Genomic DNA, 27,196 nt, shown 5'->3' on the forward strand with positions numbered 1-27,196 from the left:
CCTCACCCTGCTAAGGAGGCTTCCAGGATGCCCAGACAATGACCAGAGCCTGCAGAGATGATCATGAGTCCCAGAGATGCTGTTTAACTTGGCTGAGGTCACCAGGGGGCAGTGGGGAGGAGACAGAAGCCAGCCAAACGTATGCATTCAATAGCTACTGATAGAACTGTTCCAGAGGGCTCCTAGGGGGAAGGTACTGCCTCCTGACTCCTAGGCTCTGGGGCAGAAATGTCTTGAGCATCTTGATTCCTTCTCTGGCCTGCCTGACCCCCCCATAGCTCCTCACTTTGTCTTCCTGCCACTGCAGTCCCATTCACCAACACTGGCAGAATGTGCAAACGTCTTCCCTGTGTGTCTCCTGAAGCAATCCCATAAGCCCTTTTGTCTTTACGCGTTGTGTTGCCAATGACTGGAGGACCAGAAAAAGACTTGAAATCCCCACCATGGGTAGTTTTCTAGGAGGAAAACATGCTAGAAATAATGGTATTATTGTCCGTGGTGAATGGGGCTAGACAGGTCTTCTGAGCTCAATGGCAATGGAGATTCTAGGCGGAGGAATGAGCTGGCATCTGTTGAAACCTCCTCTGTGTTGGGCACTGTGAAACACTTTGCAAAAGCAATCTCACTGAATCCAGGTCACAACTCTATGAGGTAGACCATGTCGGTTCCATACAATAGGTGATGCTGAGTGAGGAAGCCAGCTGCAGACCACGCGGTGTCCAACTGCTGTATCAGAGAGAGGCTTGGGAAGGGAGGGCAGGTAGGAACCATAGCTGCAAGGCCTTCAATATTTGTGTAGGCGTAGAGAGAGAAAGTGACATGAAACCCTTAGTAGATAGTGTCTTTCTATGCTTATTTCTCCACCAAGTAAAGGTTAGAACTAGCCAACCTCAGATTCTCTAATGTAGACATCAGACTCTTTCTTCCAGATGCATCCAGGGTCCTCCCTTCATCTCCTGCTCTCTGAAGCCGTGTCTTGCAAACACCCCATCCATGCAGGACTCCCTTCTACACCCAAGGCAGATGCTCATTCCAGCTCTCTTTGGGCTTATCTGTGGCAGGGGAGCCCGATGCCCCCCTAAACAGGCTGTGGGGATTTGGGACAGTAGCAGGTTCTGCTCCTTGAGAAGGGTCGTACACTGCCTTTGGGTATGCGTGCTCTGGGTGTTATCTGCCTTCCTGGAGAACTCTGCAAACCCATGCCATTTCTTTTTGATGTCTTGTGTCTGCTGCACTTTCTCTGCACCATTGACCTGCACCCTATGTGAAAAAGAGACCACCTGTTTATTTTGCAGATATGGAAACTGCAAAGGTCATAAGGGGTCAGTATGGGTAACTACTTTGCCCAAGTTTATACGGCCAATAAGTTAGAGGGCCAGGGCTCCCAAGACAGGCTGTACGGGTCTAAAGCTGAGGCTGTGTCCACCCTGGTCCACTGGCCCCACTCCTCTCCTGCACAGTGGCCACAAGCTGTGGAAAGATATGCCCTTGAGCTCCTGGAGGGCTGCCCTCACTGTAGTGCCCCATCTGCTCATCTTCTCCTTGTTCCATATGAATTGCAGGCTGAGGATCACATGTCCCTTCAGCCCTCCTGGGAGATGTGTTGGGCACCCTGGACGTGGTTCCCTGGAAGTGAGCCTGCCCTATCTTGGATCATTCCATCCTGGGCCCACCCAGGGCACTGCCTGTCTAGCCTGTGTCTCATCCTCTCTTCAGCAAAAGTTAGATGCACCATTCTGGCCATCCAGAGTCCAGGGTTCAACCCCCAGTCTGTCCCCAAAGGTCTGGGTCTCCTTAGTTAAGAACCCCTCCCCAGCGTCTCCATGTAGAAAGGGGCTGGAGCTGGGCACGGCGGTGAGGATCTGTAGTTCCAGGTGAGGATCTGTAGTTCCAGGTGAGGACCTGTAGTTCCAGGTGAGGATCTGTAGTTCCAGGTGAGGATCTGTAGTTCCAGGTGAGGATCTGTAGTTCCAGGAGGCAGGTACACAGGAGGCTATGCAGGGAGGATCGCTTGAGCCCAGGATTTCAAGAAAGGTCTGGGCAATCTAGTGAGACCCCATCTCTACTAGAAAGAGAGAGAGGAAGGGAGAGAGGGAGAGGGAGGGAGAAAAAATAGTGTTTGGGCCAGAGGCCCTTAAAGACCCTTCCTCGTCTCAAAACTCTTTCCATCATTATTCACTGATGATCTTCCACATGCCAGGCTCTAAGCTGGAGGGACATGAATCAAACCACACAACTAAGTGTAAAACTGCTGCCGTAACAGGGGGCAGGAGGAGGAAGGCACGGTACACTGGCCCACTGTAACAGGAGGGTTGGGTCCATTTTAGTGTTCAGCTTCCCTGAAGAAGTGATTCCTGACCTGAAAGATGAGTCAGAATCAGTCCTGGGGAGTAGGAGGGAAGAACCCCTAGGCAGAGGGAACAGCCTTTGGGGGTGGGAACCTATCAGGTGATACACAGGACTGGAGGTGGCCTGTGTGGCCAGAGCTGGGGGCATGTGCTCTGTGATGAGGGGAATTCTCCGTGAAGTCCACTCTACCCTGTGCTTCTCACCAACAGGGAGAACAAGGGCCCAAAGGAGAGAAGGGCGATCCAGGCATGCCTGGGGAACCGGTGAGTCCTTGTGTCCCCCTTCCCCCACAGGGCTGGTCACCTGAAGATCTGGACTCCAAAGGCTGCCCAGCTCTATATCTGCACCATGCAGTCCACACGCAGGAGCCCCACTGAATGGAAGGCAGCCCTTTCTCCTCCTCAGGACACTAGCCACTTCCCCTCCTTGGATCTCAAATGATACCCATTGCAGTGTCCCTGCCCCACCCACCCATCTGCTCAGAACCAGGAGGATGAGCTGGTTCATGGCAACTTGTGTGCTTACAGGGACCGCAGGGCCGTCCTGGAGAATTGGGGCCTTGGGGACCTGCTGGACCACCGGTAAGAAAATCATCCCTTCCCCTGCTGACTCAGAGACTTGGAGATCCCAGCCACGCTCTCTCCCTCCAGGCCACCCTCCCCAGTTCTCTCCCCTGGCATTTTGGGAGTAGACGCTGGGGAGAGCTGCCCTAAGGTGCTGTAGAGGCTATGTGGTCCTCACTAAATGCTCCAGACACAGCCATGGGGCCAGGCCCCACCTCTGTACCCCTGGATGTGCCTACTCTGTCACTGAAGGGTTGGTGTAGGCGAGCTCCGGGTTTCTGCCATGCTCTCCCTTCTCCTGCTCAGTGGGATCTGGAGAGCAAGGGCCTCTGCATACAGCGGGCACCTTGGTTCCCAGAGGATTTGCAGAACAGGAAATGGATCCCAGCCATGGAGTGGCAGTGCTGGTTTAGATGACACCTGGTGCATGTTAGTGCTTTGATTTTGTCATTTTGCTCGGTGTTAGCCTCTGCACTGGATCTTGGTTCTCTGGGAGACTCTGTGCTATGGTGGGAGACCCTGCTGGGGTGACTGGGGACCCTGCATGGCTGTGTGAGCCCCTCTGAGCTACATTTCTACGAAGGGTTGGTGCTGACCCCTATACCCTGGGTCGGCGGTGAGGAAGGAATGAAATCGCGATATACCCAGCTCCAACAAAGGGCCAGGAATTAGTGGTTTTCTTCACTTTTTAGACAGCGCTCCTGACCCCTTCAGTTTGGAATCATGCTTCTGATGAGCACGGTATCCCGACACCTCCCTGGCGTGTGGGAAGACAGCATCACTGAGGGTCTCTTACCCCCGCCCCTCTTTTATTTCCTGTGCAGGGTGCTAAGGGACAGGAAGGTGCACATGGGGCTCCTGGAGCAGCTGGAAACCCTGTGAGTCCCTATGATCCGCCTGCCTTGTGGGGGACCCCCGGAGGGAGGCCCCACCCAGTGTCTGCTCTGTGGCTTACAGCTCTGGGCTAGCTAGGGGGACGTGGCCCAAAAGGTCCACCCACACTCGAGTGGTTGGCTGGAGTCAGCACGGAGAGAGGTTCTGGCCTCCACCACCTTTGTAGCATTTCTTGGCTTTGTCCACATGCCCAGCGAATGAAAGAAATCTCTTTCTACGCACATGTGGATGAGACACACACGCACCACCACTCGCAGGTGAGGTTGTTACTCCAGTAAGTGTGCTTACATGCACAACCACGTACACATACTCTACAAACCAGAGAATACACATCCTATAATACACGTGTGCACATGTACACACACACACAACCCCAAACACACAGATGCAGCCAGGAAAATACACGGACACCTTTGCATAAGCACGTAAGCACACTCTTCGGCTGCTCCTGGCTCACCCATCCTTGGGGCCAGATCCAGGGTGTATTTGATCCCTGTGGGGGCTGGCACTTGTTCCTGGAGCTAAGTTGGGTTCTGTCTCATGGTGCAGAGCCAGAGATCTCAGGAGATCTCTAGCTGGTGGGAGGCAGGATGGGCTGACTCATCCCCGGGTCTCTGTGGAGCGGTGCTGGCAAGAGGAGCAGCTGCAGCACACGTCCAGTCTGCTCCTAGCACCGCCGCTGGGTGGCTCTGTACCAGCTAGAGGGTGCTGATATGACCAGGCCACCATGCATATGGCTGGATCGGAACTGGGTGTGCCAAGGTAGTGACAAGTGTGGATGCCACAGCGGGAACAGATGGCAGCTCCTCCCTGCTCGTGAAGACAGCCTTGGTTCCAGCCTGGCCTGGAGGGGAATGGAAGTGGAGTGTAGGCAAGGAGGATGGTGGGAGTGTTCTCCATGAGTCCTGACCCTGGAGACATGCAAAACCCAGGGACAGTGGGGAACAAGGCCTGGAAGAAACATGGGCAGCCTCCAGGGCCGTAAGAACTCCCTGCTTCCCCATGCCCATAATGTTGATCCACCTGGATGTCCTCACCCACATCTCCTTTCATGGATCATTGCCCAGCCATCAAGTTCTAGTTCAAACCCACTTCTTACCTGATTTTCCAGTCGAAGCCAACACACACACACCCACAAACATGCACATACACATGCGCACACATACACCTCCACAAACACACACGTGCACACATACACCTCCACAAACATGCACACACGCATGTGCACACATACACAAACCTCCACAAACACACACACACGTGCACACATACACCTCCACAAACATGCACACACACATGCGCAAACATACACCTCCACAAACTCACACACACGTGCACACATACACCTCCACAAACTTGCACACATGCACGCACACACATACACAAACCTCCACAAACATGCACACGCACACACACCTCCACAAACATGCACTCATGCACACGCACACACACCTCCACAAACATGCACACATGCACACACACACCTCCACAAACATGCACACACCCATGCACACACATACACCTCCACGAACATGCACACATGCACACGCACACACACAACCTCCATGAACTTGCACATGTGCATGCACAGACACACCCCTCCACATACACACGCGCACATGCACACACCTCCACAAACATGCACACACGCACATGCACACACACCTCCACAAACATGCACATACCCATGCGCACACATACACACACCTCCATGAATGTGCACACATGCATGCACACACAACCTCCATGAACATGCACATGCGCATGCACACACACCCCTCCACAAACATGCATGTGCACACGCACACACCTCCACAAACATGCACACACGCACATGCACACACACCTCCACAAGCATGCACACACCCATGCACACACACACACACACCTCCATGAACGTGCACATATGCATGCACACACACAACCTCCGTGAACATGCACATGCGCATGCACACAAACCCCTCCACAAACATGCACACATGCACACACCTCCATGAACATGCACATGTGCACATGCACACATACACCTCCACATTCACACACGTGCATACATACACTTCCACAAACATGCACGCACGCACACACACACCTCCACGAACATGCGTACGTGCACATACACATCTCCACAAACATGCACACGTGCACGTGCACACACTCCACAAACATGCACACATGCACGCGCACACACCCCTCCAGGAACATGTGCATGTGCACATGCACACACACATCTCCACAAACATGCACACACCCATGCGCACACATACACCTCCACAAACATGCACACACACACACCTCCACAAACATGCACACGTGCAAACATACACCTCCACAAACATGCACACACAGGCGCACACATACACATACTTCCACAAACATGCACACATGCACCCACACCTCCACGGACGTGCACATGCACACACGCGCCCACACACACCTCCACGAACATGCACATGCGCATGTGCACACACACACACACCTCCACAAACATGCACACACGCACACATACACACCTCCACAAACATGCACGCACATGCACCTCCACAAACATGCACACACGCACATGCACACACACACCTCCACAAGGATGCACACACCCATGTGCACACATACACACATCTCCACAAACATGCACATGCACACGCACACACACACCTCCACAAACATGCAGATGTGTACGCACATACTCACACCTCCACGAACATGCACACACACACACGCACACATACACACACCTTCAGAAAAATGCACACGCACATGCACGCACACACACATCTCCACAAATGTGTACATACCCATGCGCTTCCACACACACCTCCACAAACATGCACACGCACGTGTGCACACACACACCTCCACAAACATACACACCCACACGCACACACACACCTCCACAAACATGCACACATGCACAAGCAGACACACCTCCACAAACATGCACACGCACACGCGCACACATACCCACATCTCTACAAAAATGCACACGTGCATGCGCACACACACACACGCACACACACACATACATATGCCACTGAGATCTGAACTGTTTCATTTTCAATGTTTCCTTTACCTCAGGCACTTAGGATAAGGCCAAACCTCACCTGAGATCCTCTTTTGTGGTTAGGGCCCAGCCCTTCTCTCTGCCCACCCCCAGGCTCCTCCACACCCTTGTCCCTTAGCTCTAAGGAACTTCCAGAGTCCTCCTGCCCTCCTGCCTCTCACCTCTGTGCCAGAAGCCCACTCACCTGAGGCTTGGTGCTTGAGACGCCACGGCCCTCTAGGGAGAAGGTTCACGTCTGCAGGGGCTGTCAGGTCAGCAGCAGTTCCAGCACATCGTGGTGAATTGAGTATGAGACAGGTTTGCAGAGAGAGTTGGAGCAACTACTTATAACCAATGCGTTTGGCCTTTCCAAACTTCTGTCTCTGAACAGGGTGCTCCTGGACATGTCGGTCCCCCCGGTCCCAGTGGCCCTCCAGGAAGTGTGGTGAGTAATGGGGAGAGGGCGTGGATACCAGCGCTGGCTGTGCATATGCACTGCCCAGCCACCAAGCTAGTTAATGTATCCTTCCCAAAAGCCAGAGGTGTAGGCATCCTTACTCCCATTGTCCAGATGAAGACACGGCTGTCCTAACATAGACCACCCAGAGAGTTCACACACCTGAGCCCTAGGCAACTCGCCAGCTATCTAGAGGGTAAATGCAGCTGTTGGCATCTGCAGAAAGTCTTCACATTTCACTGTTGTTGGAATCAACACCCTAGTTTGTTTCAGAAGAAACAAAATGAACCTAAAGAAGTCAAAGGTCCCTTGACGGCTGTTGGGAGACCTGGATTTGAATCCTAGCTCTTCTATTAATTGACTTGACAATCTTGGCAAGCTACTCCTTGAGGTCTCTGCTAGTTTAACTGCAAAATGGAGACAATAGCTTGGCTGCTTCACCTTTAGGGTTGCGTCTTTTTTGGCCTGATGAGATTCTGCCTTTTCCGTGTCGAGGCCCAAGGTGTCCGCTAAAGGACCAGCTTTAAGATTCACCATAAACACCAATTTAGACTTGAACATTGTTCAACAAAACACTCCATGACATCTAGTCAAGGGCAACATTTCCCCCCCCCACACAATAGATTTAGGTCAGTCCTGTTTCTTCATCAAACCTTTATAGGTAATAAGCATAGTAGCTTAGAGGACTGAGCCTTTATACATGCCAGACATCTTTCTAAGCATATTACATGTGTTTGTTATTTAATCCACACAGCAACCCTGCTGGAGGAATGTTACTATTTTACATAGAGGCTTCCGGCAGCCCAGCCTGCATTCTTCTGGCTGAGGATCTTCTCTGGCCTCTAGAGTGCATGTGATCAGGCCATGTGATGTGTGGCCAGCAGCAGCACCAGCAGAATAGCTCAGATCGCTTGTCCTCAGCTGTCGTCACTCTGAGGGTATATCCTGTGCAGGATCCCAGAGTCACAGCAGGACAGCTCCAGTGGCCAGCAAGTGTATTTCTTGCTGCCTGTTCTCCCCTGCTGTATTTATTTTTATTTATTTATTTTTTTTTTCGAGGTGGAGTTTTGCTTTGTCGCCCAGGCTGTGGTGCAGTGGCATGATCTCGGCTCACTACAACCTCCGCCTCCCAGGCTGGAGTGATTCTCCTGCCTCAGCCTCCCAAGTAGCTGGGATTACAGGGGCATGCCAGCATGCCCAGCTAATTTTTGTATTTTAGTGGAGATGGGGTTTCACTATGTTGGTGAAATCCTGGTCTTGAAATCCTGACCTTAAGTGATCCATCCGCCTTGGCCTCCCAGAGTGCTGGGATTACAGGCATGGGTGTTCTCACTTTCTACTTCTGTTTCCCTACTGTTGCATCCATGGGACACTTGCACTTAAACCATGTCTCAAAGTCAACCTTTGGGGGACTCCAAAGACACTGTTGGAGCAGTTGCCACAATACTAAGGCTGGGTTCTTAAGGCCATCCTCATCCTCCCAGTGTTCACTGTGCCAGGCCGTGCCTTCTGAGAGTTCATAGCCCAGAGCAGGTGGCAAAGCTTCCAGCAGACCATACCTGCTGTTAAGAGCTCTGATGTTTACGGTTATAAGGCCAGGCCCCCTGGGAGAGCAGCAATCACGGGCAGGGAGGAGATGGAGCTTTGGGGAATTTAAATAAGGGATGGGATTGGGTGGGAGCTGTAGTCGTTGACTTCTGGGGGACCTGATGATTCTTCCCTGGGGGTCACGAGCCACCAAGAGTGACCAGTCATCTTTAAATTCACCACATCTGTAATCTGCCTTTCCACAGGGTGCTCCTGGCCTCAGAGGCCCCCCTGGGAAAGATGGGGAGCGTGGTGAGAAGGTAAGACTAATGTGATCTCTCAGCACACAAGCGAATATCCTCAACTTGTTACAGGCACTGAAGGAGCAGCTCACTCTGCAATCAGAAGGGGTTTATTAAGTAGGAGGGAGAGGGAGACGGTGCCATCCCATTGGCTCATTTATTTCTCACAACAGACCTGAGAATCAGACGAGTGCCCATTCGACAGATGTGGAGACTGAGACTCTGAGAAGTTAATTAGTTTGCCCTGTGTCTCATAGCAAATGAGCTACAGGGCTAGGTCTGTCTGACTCCAAATCCTGTTCTCTCTCAACTCAGTACACCAACTTATCCATTCTACATCTATGCTCACACATGTAAACCTTCCCAAGCTATGAGTTTTTTTTTTTTTTTCTTGAGACAGGGTCTCACTCTGCCACTGAGGCTGGAGTGCAATGATGTGATTTCCACTCACTACAACCTCTGCCTCTGGGGTTCAAGCAATTCTCATGCCTCGGTCTTCTGAGCAGCTGGGATTACAGGTGTGCACCACCACGCCTGGCTAGTTTTTGAATTTTTTGTAGAAATGGGGTTTCACTATGTTGCCCAGGCTGGTCTCAAACTCCTGGACTCAAGTGATCCACCAGCCTTGGCCTCCCAAAGTGCCCGGGTTACAGGTGTGAGCCATCGAACCCAGCCTAAGATTTTAATTATTAAGAAGAGAGTCACATGTTCCCACCCCAATTAAAAAAACAAAAACAAAAACAAAAAAGACCCAGAGGCTAAGGAGGAGAATCTACACCCTTTTAAGTTCCATTTTGCATTTCTCTGACGTAACACCGTAGGAAATGACTCTGAGGGTAATTGGTGACACTGAGCCAGTGCTCAGGAAATCAGACGCACTCATTTGAATGATTCAGGGCTTTGGACCTGAGTCAAATGCCAGCTCCCTTGCCCTAGTTACATTGATATAAGCTAGGGTGACAAAGGTGATTCTCAGTGGAGGGTTTTTACCCAGGGAGATATTTTTTGTTGTCACCACTAAGGGGAGTAACTGCTCCTGGCATTAGTGGGTAGAGACCAGAAAGCCTGGTAAAAACCTCACAGTGCATAAGACATTCCCCTAATAAGAACGATCCTCCCTGAAGGTCAATAGTGCCAAGGTTGAGAAACCCTGATCTAAATAAAGGGCATCCTCTTTGCACCTGCATTTTCTCCTCTGTAAAATGAGGATGATGCCACATTGATCATAGGTTGTGAGGATTAGCAGACGAATTGGGGAGGCGTGTGCAGTGGGCTCAGCAGATAACAGGTGACATGTGGATGTATCCTGCCTTCCCTGCGTGAGCAGATCACGCTTATATCCATGGACAGGAAGAGACAACATTGGGGCATGGATTGTCCACAGAGGTCCCTCCTAGCACACATGTGACCAAACTTCTTAACATGAATTATTTCAAGTTCAAGTTCACTCTACTTGGTACCTTTTAAAGAATCACTTCAGTTTTTATGTTTTTGCATAATTTACCAAGAGGAGATATCATTTGCCTTTTGGCAGGAAGGTTCAATTTTAAGCTACATGTCTCCCAGAAAAAAAGAGCTTAGTGCAGAGAAAAATGATCAACACATCTATGAAAAATATCTTGAGTTTTTGGAGTGTTGATCATAGGCTTAATAATAACCCTATGGGCCACGTGTGGTGGTCACGCCTGTAATCCCAGGACTAAGAGGCCAAGGTGGGCAGGTCACTTGAGGTCAGGAGTTCATGACTAGCCTGGCCGACATGGTGAAACCCCATCTCTACTAAAAATATAAAAATTAGTTGGGTATGGTGGCACATGCCTGTAATCCCAGCTACTTGGGAAGCTGAGGCACGAGAATCGCTTGAACCTGGGAGGCGGAGGTTGCCTTGAGCTGAGATCACACCACTGCACTCCAGTCTGGGTGACAGAGTGAGACTCCATCTCAAATAATAATAATAATAATAATAATAATAATAATAATAATAAAATAACAACAATAATCCTTATGTAATACAGGTGCAAACATTCATTTTTTGAAAAAAATAATACCATTTCAGACTGCCTAGATTAAGCAAAGGAAAAACGTCTGGATTCATCTGGTATTCCTTAATTATACCATGTCTGAAGGATGGCACATTGTAAGTAGGACGTTGGTAATCTGGAAGGGGATGTCCAAGATGTTAGGCATCTTAGGAGGACTAACAGGTGCATGTTCAGAAACCAGAAATCAGTGGGCTATTGCCATATTGAGCCTCTAGAGGGAGCCAAATGCCTTCCCTTGGCTGAGCAGAAGCCCAGGCTGAGGGCCGGGCCCGGGACTTAACTTGGAAAGGAACCTCTAGGGCTCTGCAAAGTGGTAAAAATCCCGGACATTGCAGCATGCTTTTTCCCTCTCACACCATGTGCAGGGTCTGTCCTGGGGCTAGGGGAAGCTGATCCTGCTCCAGGCTTGGAGAGAGGCCCTCTCCATCCTTGCTTTGCCCATCCTTGGCTCATCTTACCTTACCCCTGCTCCATCTGAGAATGTCTGGAAACATTGCGATTGCAGCTTCCGCCCAGGGCAGCCCCGTCTGGGGAAAGGAATCCATCTGGTTCGCGGGGCTCAACCTAGTGTTCCACAGCCAGGGCCGCCACAAGGACTGCTCAGAGCTCTGTGGTCAGAGAAGATGAACACTGGCCTGGAGCAAGCTTAAATCCCAAGTCCCTGAACAGACCCCGGTGCCCATGCTAGCACTCTCATGCTCTCTCTCCCTTGCTCTCTCCGTTGTAGCTTTAAGCTCTGTTCTTATAGTTGAAAACCTAACTGTAAGAGGGATTGGATTGTGTCTGCAGGGTTCAGGGAACAGACTGAGTGTCCAGTGTTGGGAAGATTTCAGAGAAGGCTGAGTGTAAAGAAATGTTACGTAACAGAGCTGCCTGACAAAGGAATGCCCAGTGTGGAGAGGTAGTGAGGTCTCTGCTCCCAGAGGAGTTCAAGCATAAATGAGGGCCGATCTGTAAGAGATGCACCGGAAGTAGATTTGCCCGCACTGGGTGGGAGGTCCTCATGAACGTCCTGTCATTTTCCATGCTTTTTATTGAATCGATTGACTAAGGCCGCAGTAACAAAGTATCATGAACTGGGTGGCCTAAACAGCCAAAATGTACTTTCTCCCAGTTTTGGAGGCAAGAAGTCCTCAGTCAAGCTGTTGGCAGGCTGGCTCCTTCTGAGGGCTGTGAAGGAAACATCTGTTCCAGACCTCTCTCCTTGGCTCCTTGGCGGTGTCTTGTCCCTGTGTATTTGTGTTGTCTTGCCTCTATGCATGTGTGACCAAATGCCTCTTTCTTTAAAGGCCACTACTCAGATTGGATTAGGCCCATTGGAGGGTCACACTCCAGTGTGACCTCATCCTAACTTTAATCACATCTGTGCGTTGAAGTAGTAGGTGTTAGGACTTCAAGACACGAATTCTGGGGGACACGATATAACTTATAATATGCATTACACAGTCCATCTTTCTGTGTCCCAGAAAGCATGGGCCTTCTAAAATCATAAGGGCAGTCCCAGGAAACCTACAAACCTACTCAGGCTGCTTCCCCGTGGAAAAGCTTCGTGCTGAGGGTAATCGACCCTGGGAAATGTCTACTTTTCTTTCCAGGGCTCAGCGGGGGAAGAAGGCAGCCCAGGGCCAGTTGGTCCCAGGGGAGATCCCGGTGTTCCTGGGCTCCCTGGGCCACCCGGAAAAGGGAAGGATGGAGAGCCGGTAAGTGGAAGGTCGGGAGTCCCTTCGCCTGTAGAAACCAGATGAAAATTAGAGAAGGAAAAGGAAAAACATCTAACTGCCAAACTTTACAGAAATTGAACCGTGGCCAATGAAAGGGGCCTGGTTGGGAAAGGGGTGGTGTGTGGGTCCAACAGTCTGCTCTAATGTGGTTCAGGCTAGGGCAGCACATCCTCATGGACCACTGGCCAAATGCCAGCCTGGGCCAGTGCTGGGGACACAGAGATGGATGAGACAGTCTGCACCCTGGAGATGCTCCCATCTCATGGAGAGACAGTCAGGTAAGCACATCCCCACAGCTCAGGACAAGTGTATGCATAGAGAAGGACTTCTGGTCTACTCTGGTGCTTTCAGCCAAGACTTCCTAGAATCGTGGTTTTCATTGTGGCTGTGAGTGCCAAAGCCCTTCAGCCTGAAGTGAAGGTTTCAAAGCCTGCTTTGAAACGAGGCCTTGCCCCTTACTTGCTTCAAGTCTATACAATAAGGCTCTTCAACGGGAAAGCAAACAGAAAGGCTAAGAGATTTCCAGAAGGCCACACAGAGGCAGTAGGAGGCAGAGTCGGAATTCATATCCAGGGCCTTGGGGCTCAAAACCGGATTCTGTTTCTTTTGTGCAAGTCAGGTCCTAGGGAGAGTCTCACCCATCTCTGGGTCCCCAGCAGAGGATGCAGTCAGCCTGGCACGGGGTGGATGAGTCAGTGTTCACCCTCAGCTCCATGATTGTCCTTGTATTATTTATTTCCCCAGGGACTCCGTGGATCACCTGGACTCCCTGGACCCCTAGGAATCAAGGTGAGTGCTTGTCCAAGAAAACCGTGGGTGCCATGAGTTGCCCTTAGAAAGAGAACATGGAAAAATTAATTATAAACATCTCCGGTCACTTCAGTCCACTTCCATGTTTCCCAGCTCATTGCATTCCATTTGACTAAAGGTTCTAGGACTGTTTTTTTTTTTAATTTTTTAATTTTTAATTTTTAATTTTTTACAAAGTCTCACTCTGTTACCCAAGCTTGAGTGCAGTGGTGTGATCTCAGCTCACTGCAACCTCCACCTCCCGGGTTCAAGTGATTCTCCTGTCTCAGCCTCCCGAGTAGCTGGGACTACAGGCACGCACTACCATACCCGGCTAATTTTGTTTTGTATATTTTTAGTAAAGATGGGTTTTACTATGTTGGCCAGGCTGTTCTTGAACTCCTGACCTCGTGATACCTGCCTCAGACTCCCAAAGTGCTGGGATTACAGGTGTGAGAGAGGATAAAACCGGTGCACCTGGCTGGTTCTATCACTCTTAACTGTTATATTGAAGTAGTTGCCATATAATCAGTACTTAATAAATACTTACCATTAATTGAAGTGGCAGGAGACACTGACTTTCGATCGGCAGAGCAATAGGTCTAAGCAGTTCTTGAATTATGAGTCTCATTGTAGTACCAGATGATTCCGAAATTTCAGAGGCTTAACACACTAAAAGTTCGTATCTCATGGACACTAGGTCTATGGGAGTCTTGCTGCGGGAAGTTCTCACCCGCATAGCCATTCAGTGGTCACATTCGAATCCCATGACTCTTCCATCCTCTAAAGTTTCAGAATTTTCTACTGAATTCTTGGAGTGCAACAATAATAAAGAGAGTGGGGAACCCTGTGGGAAGATATTATGGCCCAGACCTGGAGATTGCTAATTCATTTCTACCAACACCCAATGACAGTCACACAGGGGAGACTGGGGCATGTTGCCTGCTGAGGCACACAGGAGGAAAAGAGAAATGCTTGCTAAATACCAACCAGTCTCTTCCTCAATTCGGTTGCACCCACAATTCAGAAAATACGACTTTTTTCATGGGGAAGTGTTCTTATGAGAAATTTCCTGAGTGGACAGGGAAGTTTCCTAAAATACCTTCTACATTGAATCATTCATTCATTTACGCATCAATTACCAATCAATTACCAATGCATTCATTACTTTATTCACTGCATGTCTACTGAGTTTCTTACCACATGTGTCAGATTTTAAGGTGGGTTATGGGATGACAGCAGTGCATGTCCTGTGTTTCAGGACCTCCAGTGGCTCACAGTTCAGCCGGGTAAACAGATATGTAAACAGACAAAAAGTAGACGAGTGCTAGGAGAGAGGGTAGCTCAGGGCACGTGTGGGCTCCGAGGGGGCTCGCTAACCCAGCTTGGTTTCGTTATCGTGGCTTCTTGAAGGAGGAGATGTTTGTCCCGGTTTTAAAGTGCATGTAGGGCCAGGTGCGGTGCCTTACACCTGTAATCCCAGCACTTTGGGAGGCTGAGGTGGGTGGATCACAAGGTTAGGAGTTCAAGACCAGCCTGGCCAACATGGTGAAACCCTGTCTCTACTAAAGATAAAACCAATTAGCTGGGCATGGTGGTATGCAGCTGTAATCCCAGCTACTTGGGAGGCTGAGGCAGGAGAATCATTTGAACTCAGGAGATGGAGGTTGCAGTGAGCTGAGATCATGCCATTGCATTCCAACATGGGCGACAGGGGAGACTCCATTTCAAAAATAAATAAATAAATAAAAATAAAATAAAGTGCATTAGCCATTAGAGGGGAAGAAGTTGAAGGAGGAGTCATTGGCAGGGGAATTAACAGGGCAAGACACTGAGGCCTGAGGCAGAATGTGTTCAGAGAAGACCATGAGCTCTAAGTATGCCCATATCCAGTGAAAATTATTTGACTAACTCAGATGCATCAACTTTTAAAAATGTGGGTGAAACAGTCAATGACTGACTTGAGAATATGTACATTTTGGGCTTTCATTTGATGTGCATATTCAAAATATTAATAAAAGTGTTATTGTAAAATTATATTATTTTACACTTGCATATGTCTATGAAAACAATTTTTTAAAGTTCCTAGATGCCTTCAGTGTCTTCTGTCACCGTCCCTTGAGCCACCGTCTAAGTCAGCTGGCACTTCTCCAAAGCTTATTACCATGCATTCCACCTGAGTGTTTAAAGATTCAACACTTCTGGAATGCACACACACTGCTATTACTGAAAGTTTTATTCCAGCCCCAGAAACCATTCTCCAAACAGTAGGAGGCCTTTTTTCCCCCTTTTTATTTCTTTCTATGCTTGCACCTTTGGGATCTCAACAACATAAACACAGAGTGTATTGCTTCTAAAATTGTATGTGAGAGGCTTGCTTACAATAATGTGCAAGATATGAAAATTTGAGGCTCCAGGAATAATTACTGTTATCTATATTACATTTCATTGCTTCATGGTTTCCCCTTATTCAAGCAGGTGAGGTGCTCTCTGTAAGCATCCCAAGCTTACACTAATTTGATCAATGTAGACCCATGTGCTTTTTCCTAATAGTGATATTCACAATCAAAATATTTTTCAAAAGGGAAAATGTTTTTGTGTGTTATGAGTAAATACATAACCACTCCTCATTTTCTGAGGAATAAAATTGGGACTAACTTTGCCTGACTGTGGGAGCATATAAAATAGTTCCACATGCCTGGAACAGTGGGTATATATGGAGAGGGGCAGATTAAGGAATTAGGACCTAGATTCTGGAGGATTTTGTGCATTAACCACCAATCTGAAGATATGTGGCAGGCTCCCTTGTGATGTGGTACACACAGTCCAGTCCGATCTGCAGTGCTCAAGCACTCCACTTCTTTCCCCTTAGAGGAGGAGGACCTCAGGGACCCTCAGGGCCTAGAGGGCGTTAGGATCTAGAGGGCATTGATAGCCTCTTGGAAGACAGGAAGGTGAGGGCACCAGAAATGGTGGAGCAGCAAAGTGGCTTCAAATGCTCCTTCTTTATGACCATTGATCTAATAGTAGGAGACCTTTTTCCCCTTTATCCTGTTTATTATGTAGCTGTATCTTTGGGATCTTAGTGATCCATTGATGGGTAGGCTCAGAGTGTGTTACCACCTAACTCACAGGCAGAGTCTGGGGGAAAAATAAATGATGTCATACAAGTATATATACATACAGTTGCCTAGCATGGTGCTGGTCACAGTTGCATGCTCACTAAATATTCATGATCCTTATTATTGAATCCCCTGTGGGGTCTGCTTTAGACCTTATTATTAATTATTATGATTATGCTTGGATCCTTATTATTAGATCACTCTGTGGGGTTGCAGCAAGAAAGCAGGGGTCTATCTCTGCAGGCACGCAGTTGTTGGAGGAAGCCTGGGGGAAGTGGGGGAGGCAGCATTAAAGAGCAGAAGCAGGCTGAGACCCCCCTGGGGGAGGAGTGCAGACACTCCTGACATGGGTCTAGTTGACCAATTGGTTTTAACTCCGTGAGTCTCAGGGCAAGTCATACTGCCCCTTTGGCCAAATGTTTACTCTTATTTAAAATGTGAGATGTCTAAACACTTGACCCATTCCAGTGTTGATATTGTGTAAATGTGTAAGTCAGAATGTGGCTTAGAAAGCGTTCCATAGTCAATTGGCATTGGGAAGACAAATTGGAATTTAAGGTCATCTTTAGTTGTAGAATGGGTTGCTCAGCCAGAGGAAGAAGGTAAGAAGTAGGGGAAGCTAGGGAGAGGTGGAGAGAGAGATCCCAGAGAGGGTGACTTGTGCAAGGCTTGCCCTGGTACTGTCCCAGGTGCTGATTGAAATTAAGGAAATTTCCTTAGGAAATCAAGGAAGGGAGTTATTTGAAGGTTTTCTTTGGCTGCCGTTTGGCCCTTCCTAATCCCTTTTAACTGCAGGAAGACTCTTGAAGATGCCAGTATTTCTCTTGAGTGGCACTTGTTTCTAGCAGGCTAAATAAGCTTTGGCTTCATGCAGAGCTGGGTTAAAGTGCCAGCTCAGCTACCTACAAGGCAGATGACTTGAAGGCAGGTGGCTCAAGCAGCTCTGTCTCTCTGAGCCTCAGTTCCTTTCTGTATGAAGGAATAAAGAGTGTTTAACCCCTACAGGGCTCCTCAGGAGATCCATGATCTTATGACACACAGATGTTGCTCAATAAATGTCATTCTCCATCTACAACCCCCACACTTCCTTCCTCCCACATCTCTTCCTTGGACACTGTGCTGCAGATTCTAGCTCATGCGCTCTGTTCTTTCTTAACCATTAGCCTTCTGGCTTTTCCTGTCAGAACATTAAGGTCTTTTTGCTCTTCTTGGGGCCATTTTCTGAAAGTTTCAGTTTATGAAATTGTAAGGTCATTTCTTTGGGGAATTTGTTAGCATCACAGTGGACCATAAACATACAAATGGAGCCAGACCTAGTGTAGCAGCAAGCAGTCAGTGACTCCACGCTTCCAGACTGGGCTGGGAGAGGCCTTTCTATCATGTTCCTTCCTCTGAAAAAGTTTATTTTGGTCAAAGGCAGAACCCAATGCCTGACACAGAGTGACTGATACAGGATTCTTTTGTTCCTGCATCCAAGAAATGGTTACTAGCTGCCACCTGTCTCAGACCCTAATCTGGACACTGTGGATACAGAGATTCATAGATCCAGTACCTAATAGAGGGCCTGAATTATTTTAGGTACTTGGTAAACATTTGTTGGATGAAGAAATGAATGAAGATTTTCTATTTTCAAGCTGCTTGCAGAAAAGTCAGAGGGTCAGACAACTGTGCACTGGGAGGGCAACATGTTAAGGTCAATGAAGATCTATGCAACCATTTGCAAAAAGACAGAAGGGCAAGACAGGCAGAGGCAGCTTTATAACAACAAAACAATGGGATTGAGTCTTAGTTGATGGTAGGCTTTGGAAGCTTAGAACATGGATGGAAGAAGATCTCAGACAAGGGGAAATAGCATGTATAAGAAACCGAAGAGCAAACAAATACCATGGAAGCATACAAACTAGGTTGTTGACATGACTTAGCTTGCAATGGTCAGGGTTTGCGGATGTACATGGACCATGGCCTTGGGACAGGAAAGGGACAGTTTCTGCTTCAAACTAGAACAGAAAATAAGAACAACAGGAAGATCTGCATTAAGATTGTAAAAGCAAAACCAAAGGGCAAAAGAATATAGATTTATCTGACATTTATATGTGTTTAGTTCACTTTCTATCTTCTACCTCTGCATATAAGGTAATAATAGAGGGAGGATTGTTTGAGCTCAGAAGTTTGAGACTAGCCTAGATAACATAATGGGACCCTGTCCCTACAAAAAATTTCAAAAATTAGGCAGGTATGGTTGTTCGCACCTGGAGTTCCAGCTATGAGGGAGACTGAGGCAGGAGGATTGCTTGAACTTGAGAGGTCGAAGCTGCAGTGAGCCATGATTGCACTACTGTACTCCAGCCTGGGTGACAGAGCAAGACCCTGTCTCAAAAATAAAGAAATAATAAATAAGTGATAATAATGCAACCATAATATACAGTGTATTTCTCAAGCGTATAGAGTTGTTTTTAAATGTCTTCATAAGATACATGGGGATTTGGTAGAACTTTTTTTTAATTGATGAGGACCCAATGATGCAGAGAGGTTATGGGACTTACCCAAGGTCACAGGATGAGGTTGACTTGGCCCTGAGACTGGACCTAGTATCACCTCACTACCAGCTTGAAACCTTCCTACATGCCCCTCTCCACTGCGGCAATGAGCTGGTGACAGATAAATCATGGGTCATGACGGTCATTCTTAGTTCATGACACTTGTTTCCATATTTGTTTTATTTATTTATTTATTTTTGCTCCCTCTATTCCCCAACCTCCCCATAGAAACGAGTTAGATTTTCTAGGGATCCATAGTATCTTGAACTTCCAAGAACCATTCATATTATATTATTCTAAAGAAACAGATTACACTAATTGAGAATATACAGAAAATTTGAGGGAACTCCTGGCAGAGATGAGGGCAAGGCAAGGGATGTTGCTGACTCTTAGGGACTCAGAAACAGCAGGTACTGTGACTCAGAGGCCTAGAGGGACCAGGGGAAGAAATGATGTCAAGGAGACCTAGTGAGGGATTTAGATACTGGTTTGTATCTTTTGTGAGAACTTTGCAAGGTCTGCTCCTTCATATCCTCATGAACATCCCTTCTTTTCCGAACTTAGCACTGAGTATTGACAATGGGCAGGACTTATGACTGAGTAATCTTCTGGGCTTGGAATCTAGATTATGGTTTGCAGTGAATGAATGAGCATTAGTTGAGTGAATATATAGCTTATGTACTCATCCAGGCAATGGTTTTACTATAGGAAAGGCAAATCATCTTAGAGTCATTAATGAGATGTTTTATAATGCACAATACCCAAACCTTAATAAAGCAACATACTACCTAGCAATATCGAGTTCTGTCTTAATTAACTGCAACATTATCTCTTTGGCTCTTCATAACAAGCTTCTGAGGCTGTTTCTGTCATATGAGTTAACTTATTCCAGAGATATTAAGTGGCTTGAGCCAAGATCACCTGCCATCTTGGCCTCAGGCTTGACTGTGGTTCAGCTGGCTAAATAAGCTCAGGATCACAGCCTCCTACACAAAACTGTTGGGGCCATGTGTGTTTTGGGCCAAATTTAATTTCAATTTTAGAAAGGTAGTAATATGCAAAATATACACTTAATGACATTTATGGTAGTATCTGGGGCAACACCCCAGTCAAGCTCATTCATCCTTAGGCGACAAAAATATGTAAATGTTCACGCAAAATGGAATAACCAAAGACTGCAAATAGTGTGTGTCAGCACAAGTCAGGTTTTGCTGCCAACTGAGTTGAGGTAAACACTTGTTTTTAAGGGCTGAGGATTTTGAAATTATGAATAAGGTGTGACTCTGCCTCAGCTTTGTTCTCCAGGAAATGGCAAACAAAATTTCTTCCCTTTTTCAATTTCTTCCTCCTTTTTCCTTTTCCATCAAAGTCCAGCATGGCAGTACAATGAGAACAGAAGCAAACACAACTCCTAGCTCATGTTGAGTGCTGTGCTAGGCTCTGTGCCAAGCACTCTCTCTGCATAATCTCATTGAATGAGCACAACATCTGCAGACCTGGCAGCTCCTGTCCTGTTCCCCTTGTAGGTGAGGAAACTAAAGCATAGGAACTCATCACTTTCCTAAGTTAACAGTTAATAGGTGTTGAAACCAGAACTTAAATCCAGGCCTCTGACACCCAGGTCCACACTGTTAACTATGCTTGAAGGCAAAGGTCTTATCTCGGTCCCCTTTAGGCTCCTCACTCCCACATTCGGAAGGGTGATGTGGAAAATGTAGGTACTTGATAAATTATTGGTGAATTCATAAATTAATTTATGTGTGATTTGGGATCTAAATTGAAATGTGGGTGCGTGTGTAAGTCTGGGGTATAGTTAGGATGAGGGTTTGATGTGGTTTTAAGAAAGCATGGTAGATTTGGACAATGCTTCCATGGGGAGGGCCATATTGTTATAATCACATTTGGAACCATGGTCAAGGTTGGTCCAGGAATGGTCATCCTTGAAAGGTATATAATCTGAGTTGATGGCTGTGGTCCCTGAATATTGGGCTGAGTGGGATGATGAGCTGCTTGGGTAGACTATAGCATGGCCCATGGAGGCCAGGTGGCAGGAGAAGCCTGCAGTCAGGATTCTAGAAGAAGCATGATTCATTTTGCACCCTAGCCCTCTCCTTCCTGGCACTGACCTCTTGATCTTATTTTTCTCTCTTTCTAGGGGGATCGAGGAGCTCCTGGGATCCCTGGTTCTCCTGGCAGCCGTGGTGACCCAGGCGTAGGGGTTGCTGGCCCTCCTGTAAGTCCTTATTTATCCAGCTCTTACTTGCTTTCAGGACATACAGCCATTTCCTGTTGGACCTGCCTGCAGAAACACTCTTTTTTTTTTTTTTTGAGGTGGAGTCTCATACTGTCACCCAGGCTGGAGTGCAGTGGTGTGATCTTGGCTCACTGCAACCTCTGCCTCCCAGATTCAAGTGATTCTCCTGCCTCAGCCTGCTGAGTAGCTGAGATTACAGGTGCCTGCCACCACACCCGGCTAATTTTTTGTATTTTTAGTAGAGACGGAGTTTCACTATGTTGGCCAGGCTGGTCTGAACTCCTGACCTTGTGATCCACCCACCTTGGTCTCCTAAAGTGCTGGGATTACAGATGTGAGCCACCACTAGTTTTAATGAATAATTCACATCAGTCTATTATGTGTTTACAAACTCACTAGGGGTGATAGCTTTAAGAATTGCTAAAACTTTGAGTTATAGGGTCTTAAGAATCAATGAAGTGTGTCCCCATTCAGGTTGAGGATTGCTGTCAATATCTTTGGCCTCCACCTGAATGCCTCTAGAAATAGAAGGCATGCTTCTTTCAAAGCCAGTGCATCTGGCTCTGCAGTTTAAAAATATATTTCCATAGATAATGGAAATTCAGTAGAATTTTTTTTTCATTGAGAATAAAATTATGGTATCCTGTAGTTTCCACCCAGTGCTTTTAATTCTCCCCTTTGTACCACAAAGAACACATATTTTCTTTCCTCCTTTACTGAGTGATAGTTTTTGGGACATAAGACCAGTTTACAACCTTGAAGCCTTTTCTTCTGTTTAGTCCCTTCTTTGATAGACATCGTACCCTCTTAATGCACCTTAAAAGTGCATTTACTTTGTCCTTAAAAGCCCTGTCTTGCAATTGTTTAAAAGAAGCTCAAATACTCAATCCTTTTCAAATGCCATTGCTAAACCATGGAATACCTAAACTATCCATGTATTATCGTTGTTGTTACTATTATTTTAACCCAAAGGCACAATCCAACTTTATCTTTATTAAATGCAACTTGAATATAAACTGGAGTAATACATGGTCTAGTTTCTGTCTGATCTTGCATTCAATAAATGAAGGCCATGACCAAGAGTGATTAAGAGTAATATCATTCTTCATGCACGACTCTCAAAGAATGAGAAGGAAAATCCAATTTAGTACCCAAAATATTACCTGTGAAATAAAATTTCCCTTTCCTTTTCTTCTGTGGTTCTCTTATATCCAGAGTAGTTCTTGGGCCTCTCACTGTCTCCCTGAAATTCTCCTCTGTCCTCCCATTTTCAAGCAGGCCTCCTGGCTTCCACACCAGAAATCACCTCCTCACTGTTATTTCTACTCACTCGCAATGAGGGATCGTTTCATGGTGGCAAGAAGACCAGGTAGCTCTGTGTCTTCTTAGATCTGCCTGAAAACCATGGAAGGAGGCATGTGGAATGCCCTTGGGAATGTCTAGTTTGGTTAAACTGTTTTCCTGAAAATATATTCTCAGCTAAAATTGCCCACTTCATTACATTCATTTTACCTTTGTTCTTTGGCTATTTTTGTTCAGTCTTTTTGTAACTGGAAGGAACACTGTAACAAAAAGTGCAGTGAGAGAACACAATAGTTGATGCCTTCTTCTTTCTGAAATTCTCCTTTAATAGGGCCCCTTCTGCTGGAGTTAGGATGCTGCTTCATGTAGCAATTGCCACTTAGAATAGAGAATGGATTGTAAGTGAAACTACAGACCCATAACCAGAATGAGGCACCCCCATCACTTACCAGGGTTCTACATGACCCTGTCTACTCCTTGCAGATTCACCTTATCAGCCCTTACAGAAAGCTGGCTTTGGAGGCGGACACAATTCACCTCACCTGCCACCGAAGAGCCAGCAAAAATCACCCATGAAATATGTTCCTGCCTAAGTGAATCCACCTGAAAAGTCATTGGCTGGCTGTAGTCAAGAGGCTGTAAATCAACTGTTTTTAGTGTCTTGGCTACCACTTGGACTTATTAAAAGCTTCCGTGGTGGATAAAACCTTATTGAATTTTCATAAATCCTATCTCTGGCCACAGCCCAGGCCACTAATGGCCTGGGAATCTGTATAGAGGGTGCAGAGATATGCTGAGCTAAGCAAAGGTGTGTGGAGGAGGTGAAGAAGGGGTCAGCCTGGGGGTGGGTACATGTTAAGTTCGTTGGGGATGCAGTTGCCTCTTTACAGGAACATTGCCGTTTGCTGGGAGGTCCTGTGTCATATCTTGTGCTGGGCCTCAGAGCATCCACATCTACCGCCTCACTTGGTACTGGGCAGGTTGTTTTATCCTTTGGTTAAGGCTGGGATCCCATGAAAGTGCCCCTAAGAAGGGGATTCAAGAGCAAGGAGTTTGTTTGGGAGGTGATCTTAGAAATCACTACTTAGGAAGTAACAAAGTGAGACAGATAAAGCAAGCAAGCCAAGGGGAGGGTATGTTACTGAGCAGATGGCCACTGTGGGTACCTGGGGCTCACCTGTGCAACAGCCCCTGAGTGACTACATGGCATTGTTGCGGAGTTGTTCTGCAAAGGGAGTGAAAGAGCTGGGGCGTTTCTGTACCACCTCCTGCCTGTATTTGGTTGGAGGCTGCTCCCTGGGGAGTTGACTCCCAGAAACTCTCAGCCTTCCCTGTGGTTGGGCCAAGCATTCACCTGTGGCTAAAGAAAGCCCTGGGCAGGTGCGTGCCCAGGGAACATGGCAGGAGGGAACGGACGTGTCCACTACGTCACTGTTTTCCAGGTAAACAATGTGAGGTTCAGAAGGTGACGTGATTTGGCCAATGCTACGTAGCCAGCCCAGGGCAGGGCCAGGATACAGACCCGCTTCCCACAGCCTCTGAAACCAGTCCTTTTCCCCCTGCAACACCTTGCTTTGTGGCTTCGGCAGGATGGGCAGGATTTATTCATTTCCATTAATCTTCTGTGAGGTCCCTCAAAGAAGGCACATTAAGGATAGATCCAGCTGGGACCGGGCACGGTGGCTCATGCCTGTAATCCCAGCACTTTGGGAGGCTGCGGCAGGTGGGTCACCTGAGGTCAGGAGTTTGAGACCAGCCTGGCCAACATGGTGAAACCCTGTCTCTACTAAAAATACCAAAGTTAGCCAGGCGTGGTGGCGCATGCCTGTAATCTCAGCTACTCAAGAGGCTGAGGCAGGAGAATTGCTTGAACGTGGGAGGTGGAGGTTGCAGTGAGCTGAGATCCGCCGCTGTACTCCAGCCTGGGCAGCAGAGCCAGACTCTGTCTAAAAAAAAAAGAAGAAGAAGTTACTCTTTGCTTCCTTCCTCCCGTGGTGTCATGCTCCCGTGCCTTTGGCATCCAGGGCAGCACTGACTCCCTGGAAGGGAGCCAGGAGCTCTGTCTGCCAATCTCTGCACTGTCACAGGCAGGGGGATGAATGATGAGGCCGTTGTTTGGGGGTTTTGGCTTGCTGCTTCAAGATATTAACAAACAAACAAAAATCCCTTTAATCTTCAGGTTGCCTCTGATGTTCCCTTAGCAATGTTTAAGATGCTTACAAAATGAGCCTACTTAGGCCCTGGGACAGATTAAAGTCCAAGTTAGTTTGACTGAAGGAGCTGGGGTTTGTAAAGACAAGGTCCCATATGTAACCCAGGACTCGCTCCTTCCTACCCTGGCCCTCAGTTTCCTGATGGATCAGGTGCCAGCAAATTCTGCAGCAGCATCAAGGAAACTGGGAGGATTACAACATGATAATACTGGTGATAATACCTGCTTCCCTGCCTTTGCCCTGGTGATGTCATAGCAATTCTGTTTGCCTGATGTCTGTCTCAGACTTTGCAGCCTGAAATGACCTCCCTTTTTGAGCCTCTCACCGTTGCTCCCGGGAATTAGTTGTACTGATGCATTACATCAGTGGGTCCAGGCATTGAAGACGCACGTACAAAAGGGACGGAATCCCCGGGCTCCCTGCCCTCCAGTGGGCCTTCTAGCCTAAGAGTGACAGGAAGCACGGCCCCGTTATGTGCAATCAAATATCTCAACTGCCCTAACAGAAGGGTTTTTTTTTCATTCCCCCACTTTCGAAGTAATAATATATTAATAATAAAGATAACAGCGACTGAAATATTAGAATAATAGCAATCACAGCCAACATAAACTGCCTACTTGCAGGGATAAGAGTGAGCAAAGGCCTCCATGTCTACCTCTCATTTATCTCACAGTCTCTCATTTGTTTCTCCCAGAAACTCTAGCAGGTGGATTCCACTTTTCTTTTCATTTTACAAATGATGAAATAGAGATGTGAAGTCACCATGAGGACATGGTAGAGCTAGGACAGGAACCCCAGCATTCTGACTCCAAGAAAATGCCCTTAACCACTCTTCCAGCAGGGGTACCATACAGTTGAACCCCTGAATAATGTGGCAGTTGGGGTGCTGACCCTGCACAGTTGAAAATTTGAGTATAACTTTTGACTATCCCCGTATTTAACTAATAGCCTACTGTAGACTGGAAGCCTTACTGATAATTCAGTCAAGTAACACATGTTTTGCTTGTTACATGTATTATATGCAATATTCTTACAACAAAGCAAGCTAGAGAAAAAAGTTATGAAAAAAATCATAAGGAAGAGAAAATACATTTATAGTACTGTACAGTATTTATCGATACTATAAGTTTGTGTTGTTTGCTTGCAAGAACAGCCCACTGGAAAGGGCTGCAGCCACAGCTGCAGACCTCAGTGTAAGGTACACATCAAGTCATTCAGCTTTTTTCTTTTTTTTCTTTTTTTGTGATGGAGTCTTGCTCTGTCGCCCAGGCAGGAGTGCAGTGGCACGATCTCGGCTCACTGCAAGCTCTGCCTCCCGGGTTCACGTCATTCTCCTGCCTCAGCCTCCCGAGTAGCTGGGACTACTGGCGTCCGCCACCACGCCCGGCTAATTTTGATTTGGTATTTTTAGTAGAGACGGGGTTTCACTGTGTTAGCCAGGATGGTCTCCATCTCCTGACCTCGTGATCCACCCGCCTCAGCCTCCCAAAGTGTGGGGATTACAGGCGTGAGCCACCGTGCCTGGCTGCCGTTCAGCTTTTTCTTGTAATATCACGACTTTTCTCTGCTCCCTGGGAGAACTTCCAGCATCACTTGTAGTGCTTCATATGGGTTTTCTGGTGTTCTTCAGTGTTTACAGTATTGCAATAAACATGACAAAAAATAAAGAAAAAAAACCACACACACAAGAACTGTGAGAGAACACTTTTTACTTTGGTAATGCGATTTACTGGAGAGAGAGACTGCTCACGCAAAGATGATTAGAATCACACAGCATTTAAGCAGATACTCACAACACGTGAGCTCACAATCGCAACAGGAGGTGGCTATAAAATTATTATAGTACTACGGTCTGGCTACAGTTAATTTTATGCAGTTATGACTTAATGTTGCATGTATGTTTCTTTACATTTCTCTCAACAGTCACGGTGCCATGTATGGTCTGTGTTTGTGTGCACACATTTTAAACAAACTGTAGCATTTTATTATAGATTTGTGTATATTTTATGATACTAAATGATACAACAGACTAGTATCTCTATATTTTCTGCATTTATGGCATGCCTTACTTTTGCTTAATTTTTCAA

General features: G+C 47.3%; 1 protein-coding gene across 1 annotated transcript in view; it reads left to right on the forward strand.

Moving 5' to 3' along the window:
- Positions 1-27,196, forward strand: part of COL22A1 (collagen type XXII alpha 1 chain) — a 298,462-nt gene that overhangs the window by 188,949 nt on the left and 82,317 nt on the right. The window contains exons 32-39 of the mRNA XM_050800296.1: positions 2,559-2,612; positions 2,877-2,930; positions 3,737-3,790; positions 7,235-7,288; positions 9,094-9,147; positions 12,767-12,871; positions 13,637-13,681; positions 21,496-21,573. Coding sequence (XP_050656253.1) covers positions 2,559-2,612; positions 2,877-2,930; positions 3,737-3,790; positions 7,235-7,288; positions 9,094-9,147; positions 12,767-12,871; positions 13,637-13,681; positions 21,496-21,573 — 498 coding nt within the window. The remainder of the gene's footprint in view (positions 1-2,558; positions 2,613-2,876; positions 2,931-3,736; positions 3,791-7,234; positions 7,289-9,093; positions 9,148-12,766; positions 12,872-13,636; positions 13,682-21,495; positions 21,574-27,196) is intronic.

This window comes from Macaca thibetana, chromosome 8 (genome assembly GCF_024542745.1).
Source record: "Macaca thibetana thibetana isolate TM-01 chromosome 8, ASM2454274v1, whole genome shotgun sequence".
Classification (NCBI taxonomy): Eukaryota; Metazoa; Chordata; class Mammalia; order Primates; family Cercopithecidae; genus Macaca; species Macaca thibetana.